The following is a 23,863-nucleotide window of genomic DNA, read 5'->3' on the forward strand; positions in this document are numbered from 1 at the left end:
GGAGTACATCCAACTACCTCTATAACACCAAGAGTACATCCAACTATGTGCAAGTCCATATACTAAGATAACACCAGGAGTACATCCAACTACCTCTATAACACCAAGAGTACATCCAACTACGTGCAAGTCCATATACTAAGATAACACCAGGAGTACATCCAACTACCTCTATAACACCAAGAGTACATCCAACTACGTGCAAGTCCATATACTAAGTACATCCAACTACCTCTATAACACGAGTTGTACATCCAACTACTTGCAAGTCGATATACTAAGATCCTATGAGAGAGTCGATATACTAAGATCCTATGATTTTGGCAAGAGTACCTCTATAACACCATGAGTACATCCAACTACCTCTATAACACCAAGAGTACATCCAACTACGAGCAAGTCCATATACTAAGATAACACCAAGAGTACATACAACTACGTGCAAGTCCATATACTAAGTACATCCAACTACCTCTATAACACGAGGAGTACATCCAAATACTTGCAAGTCAGATATACTTAGACTCAGACGGGATTGGGGAATCTGCCCCTTTAGCTATCACCACAGCAAGCCAGTGTACTCAATGAGATTTGAACTATGGTCTCCCAGGCTTCGCCCAAATAGAGTTACCGTCAAACCACACATCACTGTACGGTAAAGTATACATGTTTCAGTAAGTCATAGGATCAAAAGCAGAGGGGTAAAGTATATATGCCCTAATAAACTTAACAGTGAAATCACTAGATGAAAGTGAGTCTCTTGTCCCACAAACAAAAGGTCTCATACACCAATGTGGTGTGGTTCCTGCCTTGGCTATAACCTTTAAATTAAATAATAATAATAATAATAAATTTCCAAAAAAAAACACCAAAAATTAATATATACATATGATTACTTTTCATTCATAGCGGAAAACATTACTATGACAATTTCTTAATAAAAAGCCTGACGAATGGCATAAAATTACGTAGCAATTTCTTAATAAAAAGCATGATGAAAGAAATGAAATTATATTCTTTATCAATGACTAGTAACGGAATTAGTGAAAAAAAAAAACTTGAAACTCGCATGAAACATATAGAAAACACATAAACTGTGAATTCAAACTTTCGGTATCCCAAATCTTTATAACCCTACTCCTGTGACATCATCTGATTAGTAAATATGTATCTGTTTTACGCGGTATTTGTTGTTTTTTTTGCCTCTATAGATATATGGTAGGTCAAGATGTACCATCTGTGGCATGCAGCATACCAGCCAACTAGCATACCAACCAACAACTCTAGTCAAAGAGGACGGGCAGGCGTGCCAACTAACATACCAACCAACAATTCAGTAAAAGTGAGACAGGCGCAATTTTGTTGAATCTGAAATCAACGATCTAAACCTTTTATCTTAATGAAAATTTCCCATATATATATATATATATATATATATATTTTCTCCTCTAAATAATTTAAACTCCAATATAATTTAATGCTGTGGGTTAGGTCATTTGTAACGTTTACCAAACATTAATGTATGAATTAAATCAAAGGTCATCGATTATTATATAATGTTTTGGGTTGGTCAATTATAGCGTGTTTATATATAAAATAAACTAAATTAAATCTACCGAGTCATAAAAGGCGATTGCGAGCATACATAAGGTTTTTAATCATTCCTTCCCTAGAGTCCTGATTTGAGAGCTCCCCATGTAAAAACCATTGGCGCAAACCTCCCCGTCAGGAAAAACCATTTAAGAATAATTAACGCACAAAGAATTAACAGAGCATCTGATCTATTCAGAGAAGAAATTGTTTTGTACAAACAGATTATTCCAATATTTGATCAAACAGATTATTGACATATTTGATCTCTTTGTGTCTGCGTATCGAATTCGTCCCATGACAGGGATCCTCCAGATCAGATACACAGGCCAACAAGATAACAGGTAAAAGAGTTTGCCAGAGGCAGGAACTCCAAAAGCATTATCATAATCATTTACTTATTAAATGAGATCAGGAGATCATGATTTATGCAGTGACAACAGTTTCAACTGCTGCTCTTGCACTCACAACATTCATGAACCTATTTGCGTCTCCTCCTTCCCATATCTCCGGCAGAGCTTCTCTAATGTTGTGAATACTCTCGAGCGAAAAATCTGCTCCCTCTTTTCGTACCGAAGTTCCCACCTGATGATGACAGTGAAGCGAATATTAAAATTAAAAGAAGATTGGACCAGTTACGCCTTTCTACGAAACCACCACCTCGCATTTACAATCATATGGTCTTACCAATACAGTATGCAGGCCCCCACGCTTTCCTGCAGCTATATTCCGGATGCTGTCATCAAAGAAAATCTGCACTAAAACACAACAGATTTAGACTCAATGCTTACAATTGGAGCTGTCAAAATGATATGCATAAGGTAAACAAAAGAATGGATAGTTTGTGGTGTGCCATGCGCCAGAAATAGTAAAGCATGAAATGTGGAATTGCAAGGTTGCCATGATGTTTTAAGACTCGATTATTGCTGAATACACTATTCTTTTTGGTAACAAAACCGTTGAGTTTGAGGACAAGGGGATGATTTTGCAGTATGTGAGATGTGATCAGACAAACTAGCATGTTTTTCTTGTTGAATACTTTCACACAACTTCAGGGTTTGAGACTAGACTAGTGGCTTGCAATTTTCTTGTTCTAGCCCCTCTTTAGTGAAAAGGAATGTAAATGTTTGGGAAGTATGTTGGATATGAGAAGATTAACAGCATTTTTTCCTCTTCAAACCCTGCTGTAATAAGCCCTTTCAAAGGACAACTAAGTCACTCAATTCTAATTTATATTAGATTTGACTCTACATTTTTCAGCATGATGACCATTCTTAGAAATAATAATGATACTTTTCAAGTTGGGGTCTGGCATGACCATTCTTCTTCACCTGCTTGTGTAAATCTTGATGTACATCTATATTGATTAGTCAAGAAATTACATGATCCATCACAATTTCAAAGGAAACGATATAACTCAAGGAAAATGGCCATCAAAGCTTTAGTCTCATACCGTTCTTTGTGGATCAGCATTTGCAAGGCGAAGAGCCAGCTCTGTGGCCAGTTCTGAGGGCTTGCAAATAACTGGTGTCTTTGGGTTTGTACAGTTAACAGCAAGCATATCCTGGGCATTATTATTTTCAATAATTCGTGAAGGAGGATTAAGTGTCTCAAAACATATTATGCCTTCAAAGCAATCTTCCAACCCCAGCCTGTTAAGGACCTTTGCGGCGTGAATTTTGTCACTATTTGTGAATATCTGTTTCACATTAAAAAACGGTTAAGATGAATTCTTCTAAATTTTCAAAAAGCCCAGACTCCATCACCAGGTGTTATAATCATATAAAGATTTGAAGCGATTAATATGAGCTTACAATTTTCCGCTGAGGCATGCTTAATAACAAGCTCTTCAGCACAGGGTCTGCTTTAATATTCTCATATGGCAATCTTCCGTGAACAAAACTGCAGAAATATTTGTGTGAAGTGAGTCAAATAGCATAGGCTGTCAAGCTCAAAAAAATCAATGATACTCCGAACAAAGCAAAAAAAGGAAAAGTTAATAAATGATATTTTCTCTGATTCAGTAGAAACAATAGATAACTTTAAATTAAAAAACAAGAGGGCATAAAATTTGTTAACTACCTGTGGTAATCGTCATAGTCAAATTCAAAGCCCACTGCCTGCAAGTCCAACAAGATGGTCAGAAATAATTGAATTCATGAAACTCAAGTCATAGAGGATCTCAATTCAATTGTAACTCGTGGCCATGAGTTTGAGCCTAGGTCCATAATTGTCATATTTTATAAATCGATATGTTAGCGGCTTTTAAATAAAAATACATCCAAAACACCTTAACATTTTATTAATACATCATAATCGGTGTGGCAAGAAAAAGGATGATTCAGGTTTAGAACACCACAGACAAGATATAGGGTTTGGTCTCTGGTATCGAAAATGGTCTCCTGGCAGAGTGCTGGCCACTGCCAGTGCATCAATTGCCATGGGAAAATCAAAGTACACTGTATATCTCAGATGCTCACAATTCATTTTAGGAGCCATGGTCTGATGAAAGAAGCTCATACTTCCATACTTAAGCTACTTGCTAGTGCTATAAAACCTGCAACGTTACAGAACTATCTAGAGTAGTTGGCCATGGAAGGTCCCCAACTGAAAAAATCAATCATTTTAACCTTACAAGTTGAAATACAATGCCGAAATCTATAAAAGAAAAGGGCTTGAAATTTTACCCTGAGTCCAGCCAAACTTGTCCCATAAGTCTTATACAACGTTCCGCACAAGTCTGGTACTTTGCTTCTCTCCACTCCCAGCTTTTGATTCACATAATCTGTCACACAACAACCAGGCCTCAACCACAATTCAAACCTCAGATATTCCCTAGGTACGAAAGGAAGCAACACTAGTTGTATCTAAAAGCCAAGCAGAAGAGGGGCTGATCCAACTTTTAATGTGTGCAACCAAACACACTGGGAGAGTTGCTTTATCTAATGTTTAACAATCTCCCCAAAACCAGCAAGGTGTGTATAAAACTGCTCTAATACTACCACTGGTTGGGAATCACTATTGCAGTTGGACAAGTGAGACCAAAACAGGTAGCTGTTAGTCAACTAATGCAATGAATAAAAATTTACTACAGACCGTTAATCCATCTCAAGAAACACACTGGAGAGTTCATTTATCCAATGTCCAACAAAATCTAGTTAGTACACTAATATATTGAATACCAGCATTAACCCAGAGCCATCTAACACCTGGACTGATAACTTCAAGTTGCAGAGCTGGAAATATGTATTGAGTTCACTCAAAAGGCAGCGAAATTCAAATATTACAACTCCCAACATACAACCTCAAGCTTCGCAAGACGCATTTTAGGCTTGAATTTAGATTATAATCTTGAAATTAATATTAGTTAAAAGATTCCTAAATTGCATAATTTTTCAGAGCTGCAATATTGGTTACCTGCGATGTTGTTGGTGCATGCTGCAGCAATTCCCGAACTCAAGGGATATAATGTGTCATCCAGATCTAAAACCGCAGGTTGAAATCAGAAACGAATGCAAAGAGCAGTACTTCGATACCCATTGAAAAAGGAAAAACGTAAAAACCAAAGAAGTGTGTTGCTCACCAAACAGAAGGCAGTCATAACGAGGCCTCTGGTCTCTCACGCGTTGAGTCTCATTCAGCGACATTGTTGGTCACTCTGCAGTAAATGTACACAAAAAAGTCCCATCTGATTTACCGAACTATATGCATAACAAAGGCATTATCATACGAAACAGTGGACGAACTTAAAGATACCCAACACAAACTTGAGAACTATTTAAAGAAAATTGCCTGGAAACCATACAAAATATGTTAGAATTTGTGGAGAAGAAGATACCTGAGTGAATCGAATAGGGAGGGGGATAATGTATATTGAAAGAGTTGGGAATGCAGCGAAAAATATGGGAGACAGAGAGGGACGGAAGAGCGCGAGAGCTCTCGCTTGAGATGTAATGGAGGGGGGGAGTTTGAGGGAGAACATTGGGGTCCTTAAATAGGTCTCCAAATGGCTGTATTGGCCCCGTCATTTCAGGTGCATTTCATTTATTGTCGGTTTCTCTGCACCAGTGACGTGGTCGATCGGGCTGTCGTGGTAAATCGGAATTCACTGCCAATTAGTTTACGTTTCATTTATTTATTTGGAGTTTTTTTCCAACACTAACAGTGCGACTGATGACATGATCATGCACGTAATAAGCTCGGGAATATGCGAGCGTGTCGCTCACAGACTTTTGTTTTGCTATTTATTTATTTATTATAATAAATTTTGATTGAGTTTGCACATCTCTTGAAATATTTTTAATTACAAGGATGGTTTTAATCTTCGACCGAGCGTGTCGCTTTCAAGTATGGGAATACAAGGATGGTCTAATCTTCAAACGAGCGTGTCGCTTTCAAGTATGGCAATATTGGGTACACACAATTTGTAATTATTTTTATAAATTTTAATTGAGTTTAGGATTTTTTTAATACTTTTAATTTTTTGTTGGGTTATGGGTTTTTATAAATAGTAAGTTATTTTTTGATTTGAAGTTATTGGTTCAATTTTTTTTCTCAATCAAAATATTATATCAGACATGATGATGATAAGTTCCACTAAACTTTCCAAAAAAATATTTTCAACTTCTTTTAATAATTTCTAAATTTAAATCATAGCAACAAAATTCTACATATTAATTCACTAATTTGCATATAATGTTTTTAACTTATGCTACAGTGGAAATAACTTCTAATTGTGAACTATGCTGAATATTATCTTTTAATTACCAATATATTTCAGTAAATGTTTTTAACTTATTATACAGTTAAAATATTTCAACTTGTAGTTGTGAATGGGCCTGAAATATGCCTTAAAAATGCTTTTATTTGGCTAAGAGGTCAAGTAAGGAAAGTCGAAATAACTTGTAGCTGTGAATGGGCTTGGAGTATGCCTTAAAACTGCTCCCCCTTGGCCAAGAGCTCACATAAGGAAATGCATCCCAGGTGTTGTGGTTTTCCTTGAATAACCACGAATAGGAGCTAGAGATAGTTGTCATCACCGCTGGTTTGACAACTCAGTTATGATAAGTTTTTCTCACCTTTAAAAAAACTTATAATTGTGAAATTATGGTAAATATTATTTTTAAGTTAGTAATATATTTCTTTACTTTTCAGATATTATTGGTTTTAACTTATTCTATAGTTGAAATAACTTTTTAATCTTGAACTATGATGAATTTTATTTTTTAATAATTAATAAATTTCTTTAAATTAAAAATAAAGATAAACATTATGGCTATGTGATTCATTTCACTAGTTTAATCTCACTTCTTCACTTTTGTGAGCATCATTTGATACAATTAAAAATCATGAGAAATTAATTAATTACGATATCTAATAAATAAATCATTCTCTTACTAAAATAATTTTTTATTTTAGATTATTAACCTATTTTATAAGTTAAAATAATTATTGATTTTTATACCTAATTTCAATGATAAAATAACTTTATTTTTATAATTAATAATTTTTTATAAATTTTAAAATCAAACTAATTTTTAATTAATTTAAAATAATAAAAAAAATTTAACTCTAAATCAAAACCAAAACAATTATAAATAAATAATCATTAATCTATTTCAACGACTATTTAAAAAATTAAAATTATATCTATTATTTTGAAAAATACCATTATCATCATTATTTTAAAATTCCAATTACTCTTAATATTTTAGGAATTGTCAGGGTCCCTCTTCTTAAAAATAATAAAGTCAAAACTATAGGTTGTGAGTTGGCAATGAGTATGAAAGACTCTAAATACCTATTCGTGTGAATTAGCCACTGGTATGAACGCCTCCTTGTAAGACGATTCCTTAAATAAATTATTTAACGCACGTAATTACTAATGAAAATATAATTCTCATTGTTCTTATTCTTAAAAATAATAAAGTCAAAAATATAGATTGTGAGTTGGCAACGTCTCCTCGAAATACCTCTTCGTGTGAATTGGCGAGTGGTGTGAACGCCTCTTTGTAAGACGAATCATTAAATACATTAAATAACGCATTTGATGGGTAAAGTCTAAATTTGAAATAGTTCAAACAAAATTAATTTAATCAAACTGATGTACCCAAAAATTATAGTATAGATATCATCATATAAAATAGGAAGGCAGAGTGTTTCTTCTGAAAAGAGTTATTAAGCATAGAAGTTACGACAGTATGACAATATAATAATACTAATAATCTTGTACTTAAATATGTATAAAGAAATTGCCAAGAATGTTCGAACATCCCGTATTTGAGATAAATTTGTATATAATATATTTTTCCCAAGTTCTTGCGTCATTATTGTGGGTGTAACTTTAAGAAATCTCCATTTGTTTTTAAAATAATTTTTACTTTTATTTTAATATAAATATATTTTTTATTACAAATAATTATTAACATTTTTTATTATATCTATATAATCACAATAAAAATATTAATATATTTGATATAAATTAAAAGCAATTGTTTTTAGTGTTATTTTTGGTTTTCCGTCTAATTTCTCTAAAATCTTGGTAGGAATTCATTGAAATCACAAGATTGATGGGTAAACCCTCTACAATATAAGTGCCCTAAGAGTTTTTCATAGTGCTAAATCCATATATACAGTAAAAAAAAACATAGTTTAAATAACACAAATCAAGATTTCACCTCAAAATTTCACTAGATTACGACACCAAAAACTCCAAAAAATTGCACTATAGACAATTTCATTTGCATTTATCATTGATAAATATATAATAATAAAAACAATATTATAAAAAGAACTATAACAATGAAAATATTGTTATTATTATTAGTAGAAATTATTAATTTATTTTTATTATTGTCATCATAACTAATAAAAATTATTAATTTATATTAAATGTAATTTTCCCCCTATTTATTCTAAATTCACTTTTAAATCATTCATTATTAAATTGTTAATTATTTATTATTAATTACTAATTAATAAATTTATTTAAAATTAATTGTTAACTACTAATTACTAATTATTAACCATTATTATTACTAATTAATATTAATATTATAATTATAATTATTATTTTCAAATAATTATTGGTATTACTAAATAATTATGATTATTAATACTACTACCATTATTAATTAATAATAATAATAATAATAATATTATTATTATTATTATTTACTATTATTATTAATTAATATTATTATCTTTTGAAGTGCTAATTATATTTTATAATATTATTATTTTTTAAGTGTTAATTAAATTTTATAGTATTATTAAACAATAAATATTAATAATAATTAATTAAATTTTTAACAATTAATTAATTTATAAGTAATTAGTTTTAATAAATACTTTAAATGATGATGATGATGATTAACGTCCACTAAGACAAATGTGGTCCACTAAGACCAATGTGGTCTATCAGACCTCAAGAAAAGAGAGTCTAATTGTCATTCTTCAAAATGAAATGTTCCAACATGGTTATAGTTAGCTTGGCTTAATAAGTCAAAAAGATTGAGAAATGTTCCAACATGGTTATAGTTAGCTTGGCTTAATAAGTCAAAAAGATTGAGAAATGTTCCAACATGGTTATAGTTAGCTTGGCTTAATAAGTCAAAAAGATTGAGGCGTGGTTGATGAATATTAATAATTATTAACAAACAAATAATTTTAAATAATTATTTAATAATTACTATTATTATTTTAACAACATTAACTCATTAACCCTAATAATTATTGTTATTATTTTAGTACTATAACCACGTTATTATTATTATAATAATGTAATTAGTATTAATAAAATTTACTATTAATTATAACCATTAATAATATTGTTATTAATAATTATCATATTATTATTAAGTAAATGTGAGGGATTTCATAAATAATTTTAAATAATTCATTACTAATAATTAATTAAATTATTCATTATTAATAATTAACCCAAATATTTATATTCTAAATCGTGTGAATAACATTAAACTCTACGAATATGAACCCTTAGATTAATAAACCCAAGGGATTGATATTACAAACCCAAGGGATTTATACTCAAAACCTAAGGAATTATAAATCCAACAAAATAATATTAAACCCAAAGGATCAATATTATAAACTCAAGGTATATAAACCCTATTATAAATAATATAAATCCTTAACCAATCATGCTCGACCATGCTTGATTTTCATATAAAGATAATATTTGTTACAATGCGATGTTGGACCATGGTTGTACATGGTTGACCATGATTAATTTTCATATGGAGACAACCTTTGTAACAATGTGACATGTGACTTGTTATCACCCCAAGAAACTTTCTTAGGTTGTATCTCAGAGATGCTTGGGAACATTACAAACTCAACAAAAATGTTGGAAAATGGTGGATGAATGGAAGGAATAATGCATATTCAAGCCAGATAACCACTTCTACTATGCTTAACCCCAGACACGGGTGAACACCCCCAGACTACAAGGCTTTAGACCACCAATTACTCACAGTTTAAGGAATAGGTGAACATGGAGAATACTGGCCACACCAGTAGATGCACAAGACCAGGTGATGGCCGGCTACAACCAGTAGAAAGGTTTGTAAATCTATTTCCTAATGCACAGACTGGATGATAGCTCTATGGCACCAAGAAAACAGAAACCTGCATACAGCTTCAATAATACATACTAGATTCTAACACAGAGGTGGGATGACAACCCCTCTAATTCTAAACATCAAGAGCACATGAAAAATGCATAACAGGCACAGCCTGGAACAAAGAAGAAGTGGAAAGTGAGAAATTAACAGCAAAATAAGCTTGCATTAGTTAAAAATGAAGACCAGACACTGCAGGTATCATAGTAGTTATAGTCTCCAGAAGTTTGAACTTTATATCAAAACAATATCCATCAACCCTCATTACATCTTGATTCTGGGTATATATAGAGTTTGTTTACAAAAATATCTTGCTGTTCAATGCATGGAGGGGTCATAACTGACCACCAACCACATTAGCTATTTGATATGGGTCTCTACTGCAAACTGCGTGCTTTAATGAACAAAATTGGCCTTTTGAGATACTCTGTTGTCCTTCTTGAATGGGTGGAATGTCGTATGAATGAAAGCTCCATAACTACTGAATGAATTCAACTGCTCGAGGCATGTCCTTTCCTTCTTCGGCCATACTATCCCTTGAATGCGGTCGTTGAAGAGTAAATGTGCCAAACACTGATAAATGGTTGTTTCTGTCCTTCAGGAGCATGGTACAGGCTGTGAGCGCAGGCATTATGGAGGAAGATCCACCGTTGGAGAGAGTGGATCTACGGTGGAGAGCGCTTTGCAATGGCTAAAGGGAGGAAGCGGGAACAACAAATGTGAGCCGTTGGATGAAACAGACAAACGGTTGAGATCATTTGATAGGAGGAATCAGGAGATGGACGATCGGGATAGACGAGGGCCGTCAGATCTTATACAGACAGATCCAACGGTGATCGGGAAGCAATAGCACGCGGGAGATCCTAAGGAAAAGAGTTATTAAGCATAGAAGTTACGACAGTATGACAATATAATAATACTAATAATCTTGTACTTAAATATGTATAAGGAAATTGCCAAGAATGTTCGAACATCCCGTATTTGAGATAAATTTGTATATAATATATTTTTCCCAAGTTCTTGCGTCATTATTGTGGGCATCTTCTTAAAGAATCCGGCTAATTTTAAGAAATCTCCATTTGTTTTTAAAATAATTTTTACTTTTATTTTAATATAAATATATCTTTTATTACAAATAATTATTAACATTTTTTTTATTATATCTATACAATCACATTAAAATATTAATATATTTGATATAAACTAAAAGCAATTGTTTTTAGTGTTAATTTTGGTTTTCGGTCTAATTTCTCTAAAATCTTGGTAGGAATTCATTGAAATCACAAGATTGATGGGTAAACCCTCTACAATATAAGTGCCCTAAGAGTTTTTCATAGTGCTAAATCCATATATACAGTCAAAAAAACTAGTTTAAATAACACAAATCAAGATTTCACCTCAAAATTTTCACTAGATTACGGCACCAAAAACTCCAAAAAGTGGCACTATAAACATTTTCATTTGTATTTATCATTGATAAATATATAATAATAAAAACAATATTATAAAAGAACTATAACAATGAAAATATTGTTATTATTATTATTATAATTAGTAAAAATTATTAATTTATTTTTATTATTGTCATCATAACTAATAAAAATTATTAATTTATAATTAAATGTAATTTTTCCTTTATTTATTCTAAATTCACTTTTAAATCATTCATTATTAAATTGTTAATTATTTATTATTACTTACTAATTAATAATATTAATTGTTACTTATTTATTTTTATATTTATTATTTAAAATTAATTGTTAATTACTAATTACTAATTATTAACCATTAGTATTACTAATTAATATTAATATTATAATTATTATTATTATTTTCCAATAATTATTAGTATTACTAAATAATTATGATTATTAATGCTACTACTATTATTAATTAATATTAATATTATTATTATTATTTACTATTATTATTAATTAATATTATTATCTTTTGAGGTGCTAATTAAATTTTATAAAATTATTATTTTTTAAGTGTTAATTAAATTTTATAGTATTATTAAACAATAAATATTAATAATAATTAATTAATTTTTTAACAATTAATTAATTTATAAGTAATTAGTTTTAATAAATACTTTAAATGATGATGATGATGATTAATGTCCATTAAGACAAATGTGGTCCACTAAGACCAATGTGGTCTATCAGACCTCAAGAAAAGAGAGTCTAATTGTCATTCTTCAAAATGAAATGTTCCAACATGGTTATAGTTAGGTTGGCTTAATAAGTCAAGAAGATTGAGGCGTGGTTGATGAATATTAATAATTATTAAAAAACAAATAATTTTAAATAATTATTTAATAATTACTATTATTATTATTATTATTTTAACAACATTAACACATTAACCCTAATAATTATTGTTAATATTTTAGTACTATAAGCACGTTATTATTATTATAATAATGTAAGTATTATTAATTATAACCATTAATAATATTGTTATTAATAATAATCATATTATTATTAAATAAATGTGAGGGATTTCATAAATAATTTTAAATAATTCATTACTAATAATTAATTAAATTATTCATTATTAATAATTAACCCAAATATTTATATTCTAAATCGTGTGAATAACATTAAACTCTACGAATATGAACCCTTAGATTAATAAACCCCAGGGATTTATACACAAAACCTAAGGAATTATAAATCAACAAAATAATATTATACCCAAAGGATCAATATTATAAACTCAAGGTATATAAACCCTATTCTAAATAATATAAATCGTTAACCGATCATGCTCGACCATGCTTGATTTTCATATAAAGATAATATTTGTTACAATGCGATGTTGGACCATGGTTGTGCATGGTTGACCATGATTAATTTTCATATGGAGACAACCTTTGTAACAATGTGACATATGACCTGTTATCACCCCAAGAAACTCTCCTAGGTTGTATCTCAGAGATGCTTGGGAACATTACAAACTCAACAAAAATGTTGGAAAATGGTGGATGAATGGAAGGAATAATGCATATTCAAGCCAGATAACCACTTCTACTATGCTTAACCCCAGACATGGGTGAACACCTCCAGACTACAAGGCTTTAGACCACCAATTACTCACAGTTTAAGGAATAGGTGAACATGGAGAACACTGACCACACCAGTAGATGCACAAGACCAGGTGATGGCCGGCTACAACCAGTAGAAAGGTTTGTAAATCTATTTCCTAATGCATAGACAGGATGACAGCTCTTTGGCGCCAAGAAAATAGAAACCTGCATACAGCTTCAATAATACATAATAGATTCTAACACAGAGGTGGGATGACAACCCCTCTAATTCTAAACATCAAGAGCACATGAAAAATGCATAACAGGCACAGCCTGGAACAAAGAAGAAGTGGAAGTGAGAAATTAACAGCAAAAGAAGCTTGCATTAGCTAAAAATGAAGACCAGACACTGCAGGTATCATAGTAGTTATAGTCTCCAGAAGTTTGAACTTTACATCAAAACAATATCCATCAACCCTCATTACATCTTGATTCTGGGTATATATAGAGTTTGTTTACAAAAATATCATGCTGTTCAATGCGTGGAGGGGTCATAACTGACCACCAACCACATTAACTATTTGATATGGGTCTCTGCTGCAAACTGCGTGCTTTAATGAACAAAATTGGCCTTTTGAGATACTCTGTTGTCCTTCTTGAATGGGTGGAATGTCATATGAATGAAAACTCCATAAATACTGAATGAATTCCACTACTCGAGGCATGTCCTTTCCTTCTTCGGCCATACTATCCCTTGAATGCGGTCGTTGAAGAGTAATTGTGCCAAACACTGATAAATGGTCGTTTCTGTCCTTTGGGAGCATGGTACAGGTTGTGAGCGCAAGCATTATGGAGGAATATCCACCGTTGGAGAGCGTGGATCTACGGCGAAGAGCGCTTTGAAATGGCTATCGGGAGGAAGCAGGAACAACAAATGTGAGCCGTTGGATGAAACAGACAGACGATTGAGATCATTTGATAGTAGGAATCAGGAGATGGATGATCGGGATAGACGAGGGTCGTCGGATCTTATACAGACAGATCCGACGGTGATCGGGAAGCAAAAGCACATGGGAGATAATGCGCGGGGACGGCGGTTTTGGGGGCGGGCGGTATTCCCCGCACCGCTTACCAGAGGTGAGTGGTATACGTACATAGCCGAGCGATCACAATAGGAGGTTGACACGTGGACGATGGGACAGGCAGAAAACCGCCGCGATCGCGAGTTAACGCGTGGGCAGGTTTCGGTGGCGGGAGGTGCAATTGTTGTTGGATCGCGAGATGGACGATTGGACGACAAGAATTAATGTACATGTTTTCGGGACTGACGTGATAGGGAGAGCAACAGTAACAACGTGCAGGTATATGAATATAGTTATATGGGTTTAAACTTCGCACCGAGGGAGCTGGGAAATCTGGGTTTATGGAGAAATTTAGAGGAAAATGGAGGTATTGAGAGATATAAGAGTGTAAGCGGAGTGATGAGGAATGGGTGGTATGGCTGCTGCAAATCCCCTTCTTTATCATAGACAACCGATCAAGCCTGCGTTTGACCTTCAAATGTTGAAATTAATAGCAGAGCTAACACTGGCTCCTTCTGGGGATGAGATCCTCCCTGTGAGGTCTCAAGAACCTGCAGATCAATGCCTTCCTGATGAAAGCAAATTAGAAAAATTTCTAGTGTTCCATTGGACATGGAGTCTGACTAAAATTGATATAACCAAATATTTACAACCTTTAAGGCCAAAAGACCTTAAATCACATAAATTTTCAGAAAATGCCCATTAACTGGGCCATCAAAAACTGCTTCTCCTCCCATACTTTTCAGTATGAAGGTGTTGTTCCCTTGAATCTGAGAAATTATGAAAGGCCCTATCCAGAAAGCATCAAATTTTCCATGGTTTCCTTTCTTTTCTTTTAGTGCATCCCATTTAAGGACCAAGTCTCCAACCTGAAAATTATCTATTTTTGTCTTCCTGTCAAAAGCATCCTTGATCTTTTTCTGATGTGCTACAGCCTTTTCCACCAGCTGCTCTCTAATCTGATGTACCTCTGCTAAATCAGTGATCCTCTTTGCCATGTTTTCTTCCTCATTCTGTTCTGTTTGAAGGAATTTTGCCACAGGGAGAGTTAGCTGAATTGGGAATACAGCTTCAGTACCATATACCAGCTTGAAAGGAGAATTCCCTATGGATCTTTTAATGGTCACTCTGTCAGCCCACAATGCATACTTGAGCTTAGAATCCCAATTCTTTTTATTATCCTCTAGCAGCTTCTTAATTATCCTTATCAGGCTTTTATTAGAGGATTCTGCTAGACCATTGCCTTGAGGATAGTATGAGGTGGAATGGACCAATTTAATACCCATTGAATCACACATTTCCACCAATTCTTTTGCCCTGAAGGCTGCTACATTATCTGTGACTAATTTGTGTGGACAACCAAATCTGGTAAAGATATTCTCTGTCAAAAACTTCATAACCACATTATGATCAACCTTTCTAGTAGGAATTGCTTCAATCCACTTGGTAAAATAATCAGTGGCTACTAATATCCATCTATGCTGGCCACTGGAATGTGGATTGATTTGTCCAATAAAATCCAAGCCCCACTACTGAAAAGGTCCTTTTGCATGTATTGATTTTAGGGGCAGGGACTTCAACTGCTACTTTCCTTCAAATCTTTGGCACCTGTCATAAGATTTAACAAATGAAAATACATCAGAAAACAAGGACGACCAGTAATATCCAGCTCTGAGAATTTTATGGGTTGTAGTCTTCCAATAATGGTGCCCTCCACACATGCTGGAATGCAACTGCTGCATAACTTCTATTGACTGCTCTTTGTCCAGACACCTCAAAAGCACTCCAGATGGATCCCTCCAGTAGAGCAGATTTTCATTAATGCAATATTTAGCTACCCTAAGCTTAATAGTTCTAGCTTGAATTTGAGTAAATCCTGAAGGGATTTCTAGCTTCAACAAGAAATTAATTATTGCAGAATACCAATCACAAGAAGCCAGATTTTCGTCCACTAACTGCTTTCTCTCTGGTTTAGTTGCTTCCTCTTCTTCATCTGTCTGACCACTTTCTACAATTATGCATAGGAAATCAATATCGAATGATTTGCAATTTTCTTCAGCCAATAACTTGGCAAGACCCTGACCTATGACAAGTTTGGTGGGCCTCAGTTCTATATTAAATTCAATTAGCTTTGCAATCCATTTAGCCCTTCTTCCATCAGCATGAGGTTGTGTTAAGACATCTTTTATTGCAGCAGAGGGTATATATGCAATTATCTTAGAATGCAAGATATAAATTCTGAAAGCTTTCAAGGATTTGATAAGGGCATATGCTTGTTTTTCAACAATGTCATACCTCAGCTCAGGATACCTCAAGATTTTGCTGAAAAATGTCACCAGATGTTCTGAGCCTTCTTCATCTGCTTGCAATAGAACTACTACAATGGTGTCTTCAGAGGCAAATGAGAATACATGGAACTCCTTTTTGTAGTCCGAACTTATTAAAGTGGGAGCCTCCATAATAGATTTTTTAATGGACTCAAAAGATCCTCTTGTTGCATCAGTACATCTAACCTCTGACCCTTTCTTCAGCATGGAGGTAACATGCTTCACCAGTTCTGCAAAATTTGGTATAAACCTCCTTACAAAATTAATTTTTCCCAAAAAGGATTGGACACCCTTCTTCGATCTTGGGACAGACAAAGTCTGTATTGCTTTTACTCTTTTTGGGTCAATTTGAACACCTGCAGTAGAAAAAACATCTCCTAACAGCTTACCTTCTTCTAAAGCAAATTGCGACTTTTTTGGATTAACTGAAATCCCAAACCTTCTACACTTCAAAAACACTTCTTTCAAATGCTGCAAATGATTTTGATGGTTGTTGGAGTATAATGTTATGTCATCAAGGTAGATAAGGACAAATTTATCCTTCTCTCTTACAAATGCTATATCCAAAGCTCTCTAAAAGGTTGCTCTAGCATTCATCAATCCAAAAGGCATCTTGGCATACATAAAAGTGCCCCAAGGAGTGGTAAATGTAGTCTTCTCTTGGTCATCTGGATGCACAGCAATCTGATTAAACCATAAAAATCTGTCCAGGAAAGACATCGCTTTGGCTCCTGAGACCTTCTGCAGCAAATGCTCCATCTTGGGTAGAGGATAGTTGTCTTTCTTAGAGCATTTGTTTAAGTTTTTGAAATCGACACACAGTCTGATTTCTCCACTTTTCTTCCTCACCACTACTAGGTTGGCTACCCACTTGGAATATTTGAGAGGGACTATGATCTTAACATCCAACAAATTTTTAATTTCTTTTTCAACCAGAGGAAGAAGTATAGGATTTATTGGTCTCAGGTTCTATTTGAAAGGTATGGTATCTTTCTCTAGATGGATTTTATGCTAAATAATCTTTTTATCATAGGTTTTCAGGTCACTATATTCCCATGAAAACACATCAGTAAGTTGCTTCATTAAACTGCAGTATTCAGAACTTTGGTCAGCAGACAGATGGGAAGACAGATTTATGTATCTAGGATGACCTGGACTCCCTATGTCATGCTTACAAACTACTGATTGATATTCTTTTTGGGCAGCTTTGTATGGCACATCATTTTGGTCAAGCAGTCTTTCTAAAGGAATTATACCCTTAGGAATATGATTGTTGGGAAGATGGACAATGTTATTTTTACCAATTTTAGTTCTAAGCTGGGATTGGGGGGTTTCTTGCAAGGCTTCATTTTCTTGGTCAATTTACATTTCGAAAAACTCATCAATGACTTGCAGAAACCTATTTAACTCATAATCATCATCAAAAACTTTCCAATGCTGGACATTATCAGGCAAGGATGGTCTGTATTTCATTTGGAATTCATAAACTAGTCTGGGAGGCATAGGAGGGACAAACATGCTAGCGGACATAGCAAGGGAATCAACAAGCTGATTTTGGGCTCTAGGAATATATGAAATATAGAAATTTTCAAAGGAATCTTTGAGTCTCCATGCCTCAACTCTGTACGCTTTCAGCCTTGGGTGCTTTGCTTGAAATGTTTTATTTACTTGCTGAATGATCAAATCAACATCTCCAAATACCTTTATGCTTTTGATTCCTCTGTCTGATATTCTATGACTCTGTTTGGACAGTAGCTCTTTGGGCATGATTCTCTTTGATATTTTTTGCATTTGACCTCAGGTTATATCTTTGCTGCTCCTCAATTTGTAGGACAACTTCTCTATCCCATTCTTGACTGTCTTGTTCCTACAACAGTGATTCTTCATAAGAAGCCAAAGTAAAAATGCAGCGCTGCCTTTATCTTCCATGTAGTGAATTTCATCCTCATCTTCAAATTGTTCCTCCTCCATGACTACATTTGAAAAGGAGCTTTAACTTTCTATTCTTCTTTTGATTCTTTACCCCTCTGAATTATTTGTAACTGCTCATTTGCTCTTCTAAATGGATTTGGATTTCTTGGAGTAAATGTGTTCTGATGCCTTGTCTTTCCTAAATTTTGCTAAACCTTCAGCTTAGATATTTCAGTAGCCAATGACTCTTTCATATTAGTCATTCTGTCTAATTTAGGCTCTGAAGATGATGCAGAGGAAGTAGAAGCCTGACCTCTCTGCCTCCTTCTGTCAGCTTGACTTTTGAGCTTTTCTGCAGCCATAATATTAGACTCTACTTCTAGAGCTGCATCCTACATGTCTGCCAGAGTAGCACATCTCCTTTCTCTCAACAACAGGCAGAAATCAGAGTCAAAAGCATTGGCATAAGTGAGTTTGGCAGAGGTGGGGGTAGGCTTTACCTCAGCTGGTATCTTACTATACATACGATTGAATCTTTTATTGAACTCAGGTAATGATTCCCCATTTTCCCTCTTCAGATTACCAAACTCAGTATGGTAATACAACAAGTCTTTTTTATCTCCCTAGTGCTTCAAAAATGCATTATCTAAGGCTTTAATATTAGCAATAGATCTAGGAGCTAGTTCTCTGAACCACTTTCTGGCCTCTCCATCAAGGCTCTGGACAAAAAATCTCATCCACACATCACTTTCACTTATATCTAAGTTATCAGCATAACTGTAAAAGGCCTCAAGGTGTTCTTCTGCTGTTACTCCCTCTGTGCCAGTGAACTTAGGCATATATTTTTTATATTCTCCCACAGGCATAGGATTCAAAGGAATAGGCAAGACCAAAGGTCCATATCTGGCAGCAACAATTCTTTCTATCTTTGTGGGTGCTTGCTGGCCTGCCATGATTGGGATATGTGGAAGGATACTAGCAGATTGAGCAGTTTGAAACAATGAAATAGATGATAGAGACAAAGGGATGTTTTGGACTGTATGGGAAGCTTTCTTTGGACTGAGATTCAAAGGGGAACTAGATGGACAAGGGGCTGTATTAATCTCTGAAGGAATTTCCTTATTAACAGTGCTGGGCTCTAAATCTTCAAACTATATATCTTCAGCTATAACTTTATCTTTCAGAGATGCATGAGATTTCTTAGGCTTACCTGATCCTGATGCCCCTTTCTATGATGCTTTCTTCGATTTGACAATCCTCTCAGGGTCAGGCACTGGTTCAACTGGTGATTTATGAGGATTTCTTCAAGTATGTCTCAGAAACTGAGCCAGAACTTCAATGTGGAGTCGCAAAATGTTGGTCTTCCTCCAGTGGAGTCGCCAGATAGACGATTACAACCATAAATGTGCCTAGACCTTGTCTATCATCAAAATCTGGAACTGTGTCGTTCTCCTAGCAAAGCTGAGCTTCAATCTCCTCTCCCCATCAACAGTGCCAATTAATGTTATCACCCAAAGAAACTCTCCTAGCTTGTATCCCAAAGATGCTCGGGAACGTTACAAACTCAACAAAAATGTTGGAAAATGGTGGATGAATGGAAGGAATGATGCATATTCAAGCCAGATAACCACTTCTACTATGCTTAACTCCAGACATGGGTGAACACCCACAGACTACAAGGCTTTAGACCACCAATTACTCACAGTATAAGGAATAGGTGAACATGGAGAATACTTACCACACCAGCAGATGCACAAGACCACGTGATGGTCGGTTGCAACCAGTAGAAAGGTCTGTAAATCTATTTCCTAATGCACAGACAGGATGACAGCTCTCTGGCACCAAGAAAACAAAAACTTGCATACACCTTCAATAATACATACTAGATTCTAACACAGAGGTGGGATGACAGCCCCTCTAATGCTAAACATCAAGATCACATGAAAAATGCATAACAGGCACAACTTGAAACAAAGAAGAAGTGGAAAGTGAGCAATTAACAACAAAAGAAGCTTGCATTAGCTGAAAACGAAGACTTGATGCTGCAGGTCTCATAGTAGTTACAGTCTCTAGAAGTTTGAACTTTACATCAAAACAATATCCATCAACCCTCATTACATCTTGATTCTGGGTATATATAGAGTTTGTTTACAAAAATATCCTGCTGTTCTATGCGTGGGGGGGTCATAACTGACCACCAACCACATTAACTATTTGATATGGGTCTCTGCTGCAAACTGCATGCTTTAATGAACAAAATTTTCCTTTTGATATACTCTGTTTTCCTTCTTGAACAAGTGGAATGTCGTATGAATGAAAGCTCCATAACTACTTAATGAATTCAACTGCTCGAGGCATGTCCTTTCCTTCTTCGGCCATACTGTCCCTTGAATGTGGTTGTTGAAGAGTAAATGTGCCAAACACTGATAAATGGTTGTTTCTGTCCTTCAGGAGCATGGTATAGGCTGTGAGCGCAGGCATTATGGAGGAAGATCCACTGTTGGAGAGCGTGGATCTACGGTGGAGGGTGCTTTGCAATGGCTATCGGGAGGAAGCGGGAACAACAAATGTGAGCCATTGGATGGAACAGATAGACGGTTGAGATCATTTGATAGGAGGAATCGGGAGATGGACGATCGGGATAGACAAGGGCCATCGGATCTTATACGGGCAGATCTGACGGTGATCGGGAAGCGACATCATGCGGGAGATAATGCGTGGGGAGGGCAGTTTTGGGGGCGGGCGGTACTCTCCGCACCGCTTACCGGAGGTGAGTGGTATGTGTACATAGCCGAGCGATCACAATAGGAGGTTGACATGTGGACGATGGGATAGGCAGAAAACCGCCGTGATCGCGAGTTAATGCGCGGGCAAGTTTCGGTGGCGGGAGGTGCGACTGTCGTTGGATCGTGAGATGGACGATCGGACAGCGGGAATTAATGCACACGTTTTCGGGACTGATGTGATAGGGACAGCAACAGTAACAGCACACGGTTATATGAATATAGTCATATGGGTTTAAACTTCGCACCCGGGGACCTGGGGAAATCTGGGTTTATGGAGAAATTTAGAGGAAAACAGAGGTATCGGGAGATATAAGAGTGTAAGCAAAGTGATAAGGAATGGGCGATATGGATGCTGCAAATCCCCTTCTTTATCATAGACAACCGATCAAGCCTGCTTTGGACCTTCGAATTTTGAAATTAATAGCATAGCTAACATGACCATGGTTGATTTTGATATTACGACAATCTTTGTCACAATGCGATGTTGGTCCATGGTTAACCATGATTTATTTTCATTTGGAGACAATCTTTGTAACAATGCAATATTGGACCATGGTTGACTTTGATACTAAAAAAAAACTTTGTTTGAATGTGATGTTGGACCATGGTTAACCATCATTATAAACCCAATGGATTTATATTAAACCCAAAGCTTCATATTATAAACCCTATGAATAATATTACACCCTAAGAATATGAACCCTTAGATTAATAAACCCAAGGCAATAACATTAAACTGAAGGGATAAATATTATAAACCCTAAAACAAACATGGTTGACCATGGTTCATTTTCATCTTAGAACAATATTTGTCACAAAGCGACATTCAATTATGGTTGAGCATGATTGATTTTTATATTGAGACAATATTTATCACATTGAGATTTTGGACCATAGTTGATTTTCATCTTGTGGAAATCTTTGTCGCAATGTGACATTCGAACATGGATGACCATGATTTTAAACCTAAGGGGTTTATATTAAACCCAAGAATTTATATTATAAACCCTATGAATAATATTACACCCTAGGAAAATGAACCCTTAGATTAATATTATAAAGGCAAGGGAATAATATACCCAAGGGGTTGATACTAAAACCCCAAGGGATTAATATTATAAACCCTCTTGTCACAATGTGACAATGAACCATGGTCGTGCATGGTTGATGATGATTATAAACCCAAGGGATTTATATTAAACCCTAGTATTAATATTATAAAACTTATGAATAATATTATACCCTAAGAATATCAACCCTTATATTGATAAACCTAAGCGATTCATATTATAAACCTAAGAGACTAATTCTAAAACCCCAAGGTATTATAAACCTAGGGGAATAACATTAAACCAGAGGGATCAATATTATAAACTAAAGGTATATAAATCCTACCATAAATATTATAAACCTAATGGAATAATAAACCCAAGGGATTAGTGCTAAAAACTCAAGGGATTATAAACCCAAGGAAATAATAATTAATACAAGGGATAAATATTATAAACTATATGATAATATTAGAAACACTAAAATAAACATGGTTGAGCATGGTTGATTTACATATTGAGGCAATCTCCGTCACAAAATGACATTGAACCATGGTTCACCATGATTGATTTTTGTATTAAGACAATATTTATCACAATTCAATGTTGGACCATGCTTAACCAAGGTTGACCATAGTTGACAATGATTTACCATGAATAAATATGGTTGTCCATGGTTTATTTTCATATTAAGACAATCTTTCTCTAAATGTGACATTAGACCATGGTTGACAATGGTTGAGCATGGGTGATTTACATATTGTGATAATCTTTGTCACAATTTGATATTAGACAATTGCTTACCATGATTATAAACTCAAGGGATTTATATTAAACCCTAAGATTAATAATATAAATCCTATCAATAATATTAAACCGCAGGGAATAATAAACCCAAGGGACTAATACTAAAAACCCTTGGAATTATAAGCCCAAGGAAATAATAAACACAAGGGACTAATACTAAAAACCCAAGGGAATAATATCAAACCCTAGGGATCAATATTATAAACCCAAGGTATATAAACCCTAAAATAAACATGGTCGACAATAATATTATATCGTAGGGAATAATATTAAATCCAAGGAATCAATATTATAAATCAAAAGTATATAAACTCTAACATAAATATTATAAACACAATGAAATAAAAAACCCAAGGGATTAATACTAAAAGCACAAGGGATTATAAACCCCAGGGAATAATATTAAACCCAAGGTATAAATGTTATAAACCCTATGATAATATTATAAATGTTAAAATAAACATGGTTGGGCATGGTTGATTTATATATTGAGACAATTTTTGTCACAATACAACGTTGAACCATGCTTCACCATGGTTGGCCATGATTGATTTTCGTATTCATACAATATTTGTCACAATGTGATGTTGGACCACGGTTAACCATGGTTGAAAATGATTGACCATGACTAGCCATGG

At 34.3% G+C, this 23,863-nt stretch overlaps 1 protein-coding gene across 1 annotated transcript; it reads right to left on the reverse strand.

Annotated features, from left to right (window-relative positions):
* Positions 1–1,764: 1,764 nt before the first annotated feature.
* Positions 1,765–5,571, reverse strand: LOC149150877 (uncharacterized protein C24B11.05-like). Its single transcript, XM_089438182.1, has 9 exons — positions 5,429–5,571; positions 5,174–5,248; positions 5,008–5,073; positions 4,278–4,375; positions 3,673–3,710; positions 3,405–3,492; positions 3,044–3,289; positions 2,278–2,343; positions 1,765–2,175 (listed from the first exon to the last, which is right to left on the reverse strand). Exons 2-9 carry the CDS (start codon positions 5,235–5,237, stop codon positions 2,017–2,019), a joined length of 825 nt encoding a protein of 274 aa, XP_089294308.1. The 5' UTR covers positions 5,238–5,248; positions 5,429–5,571; the 3' UTR covers positions 1,765–2,016.
* Positions 5,572–23,863: the final 18,292 nt, after the last annotated feature.

This window comes from Pinus tabuliformis, chromosome 9, assembly GCF_031772625.1.
Source record: "Pinus tabuliformis cultivar Carrire ecotype Pingquan chromosome 9, CPIR1, whole genome shotgun sequence".
Classification (NCBI taxonomy): domain Eukaryota; kingdom Viridiplantae; phylum Streptophyta; class Pinopsida; order Pinales; family Pinaceae; genus Pinus; species Pinus tabuliformis.

Bases quoted from the DNA above. Each gene is read 5' to 3' on its own strand.
- LOC149150877 (XM_089438182.1), bottom strand. From the start codon at position 5,237: ATGTCGCTGAATGAGACTCAACGCGTGAGAGACCAGAGGCCTCGTTAT. The intron at 5,074-5,173 runs GTGAGCAACACA...CTGCGGTTTTAG, and splicing joins TTATGACTGCCTTCTGTTTG to ATCTGGATGACACATTATAT. The intron at 3,493-3,672 runs GTAGTTAACAAA...ATATTTCTGCAG, and splicing joins GACTATGACGATTACCACAG to TTTTGTTCACGGAAGATTGC.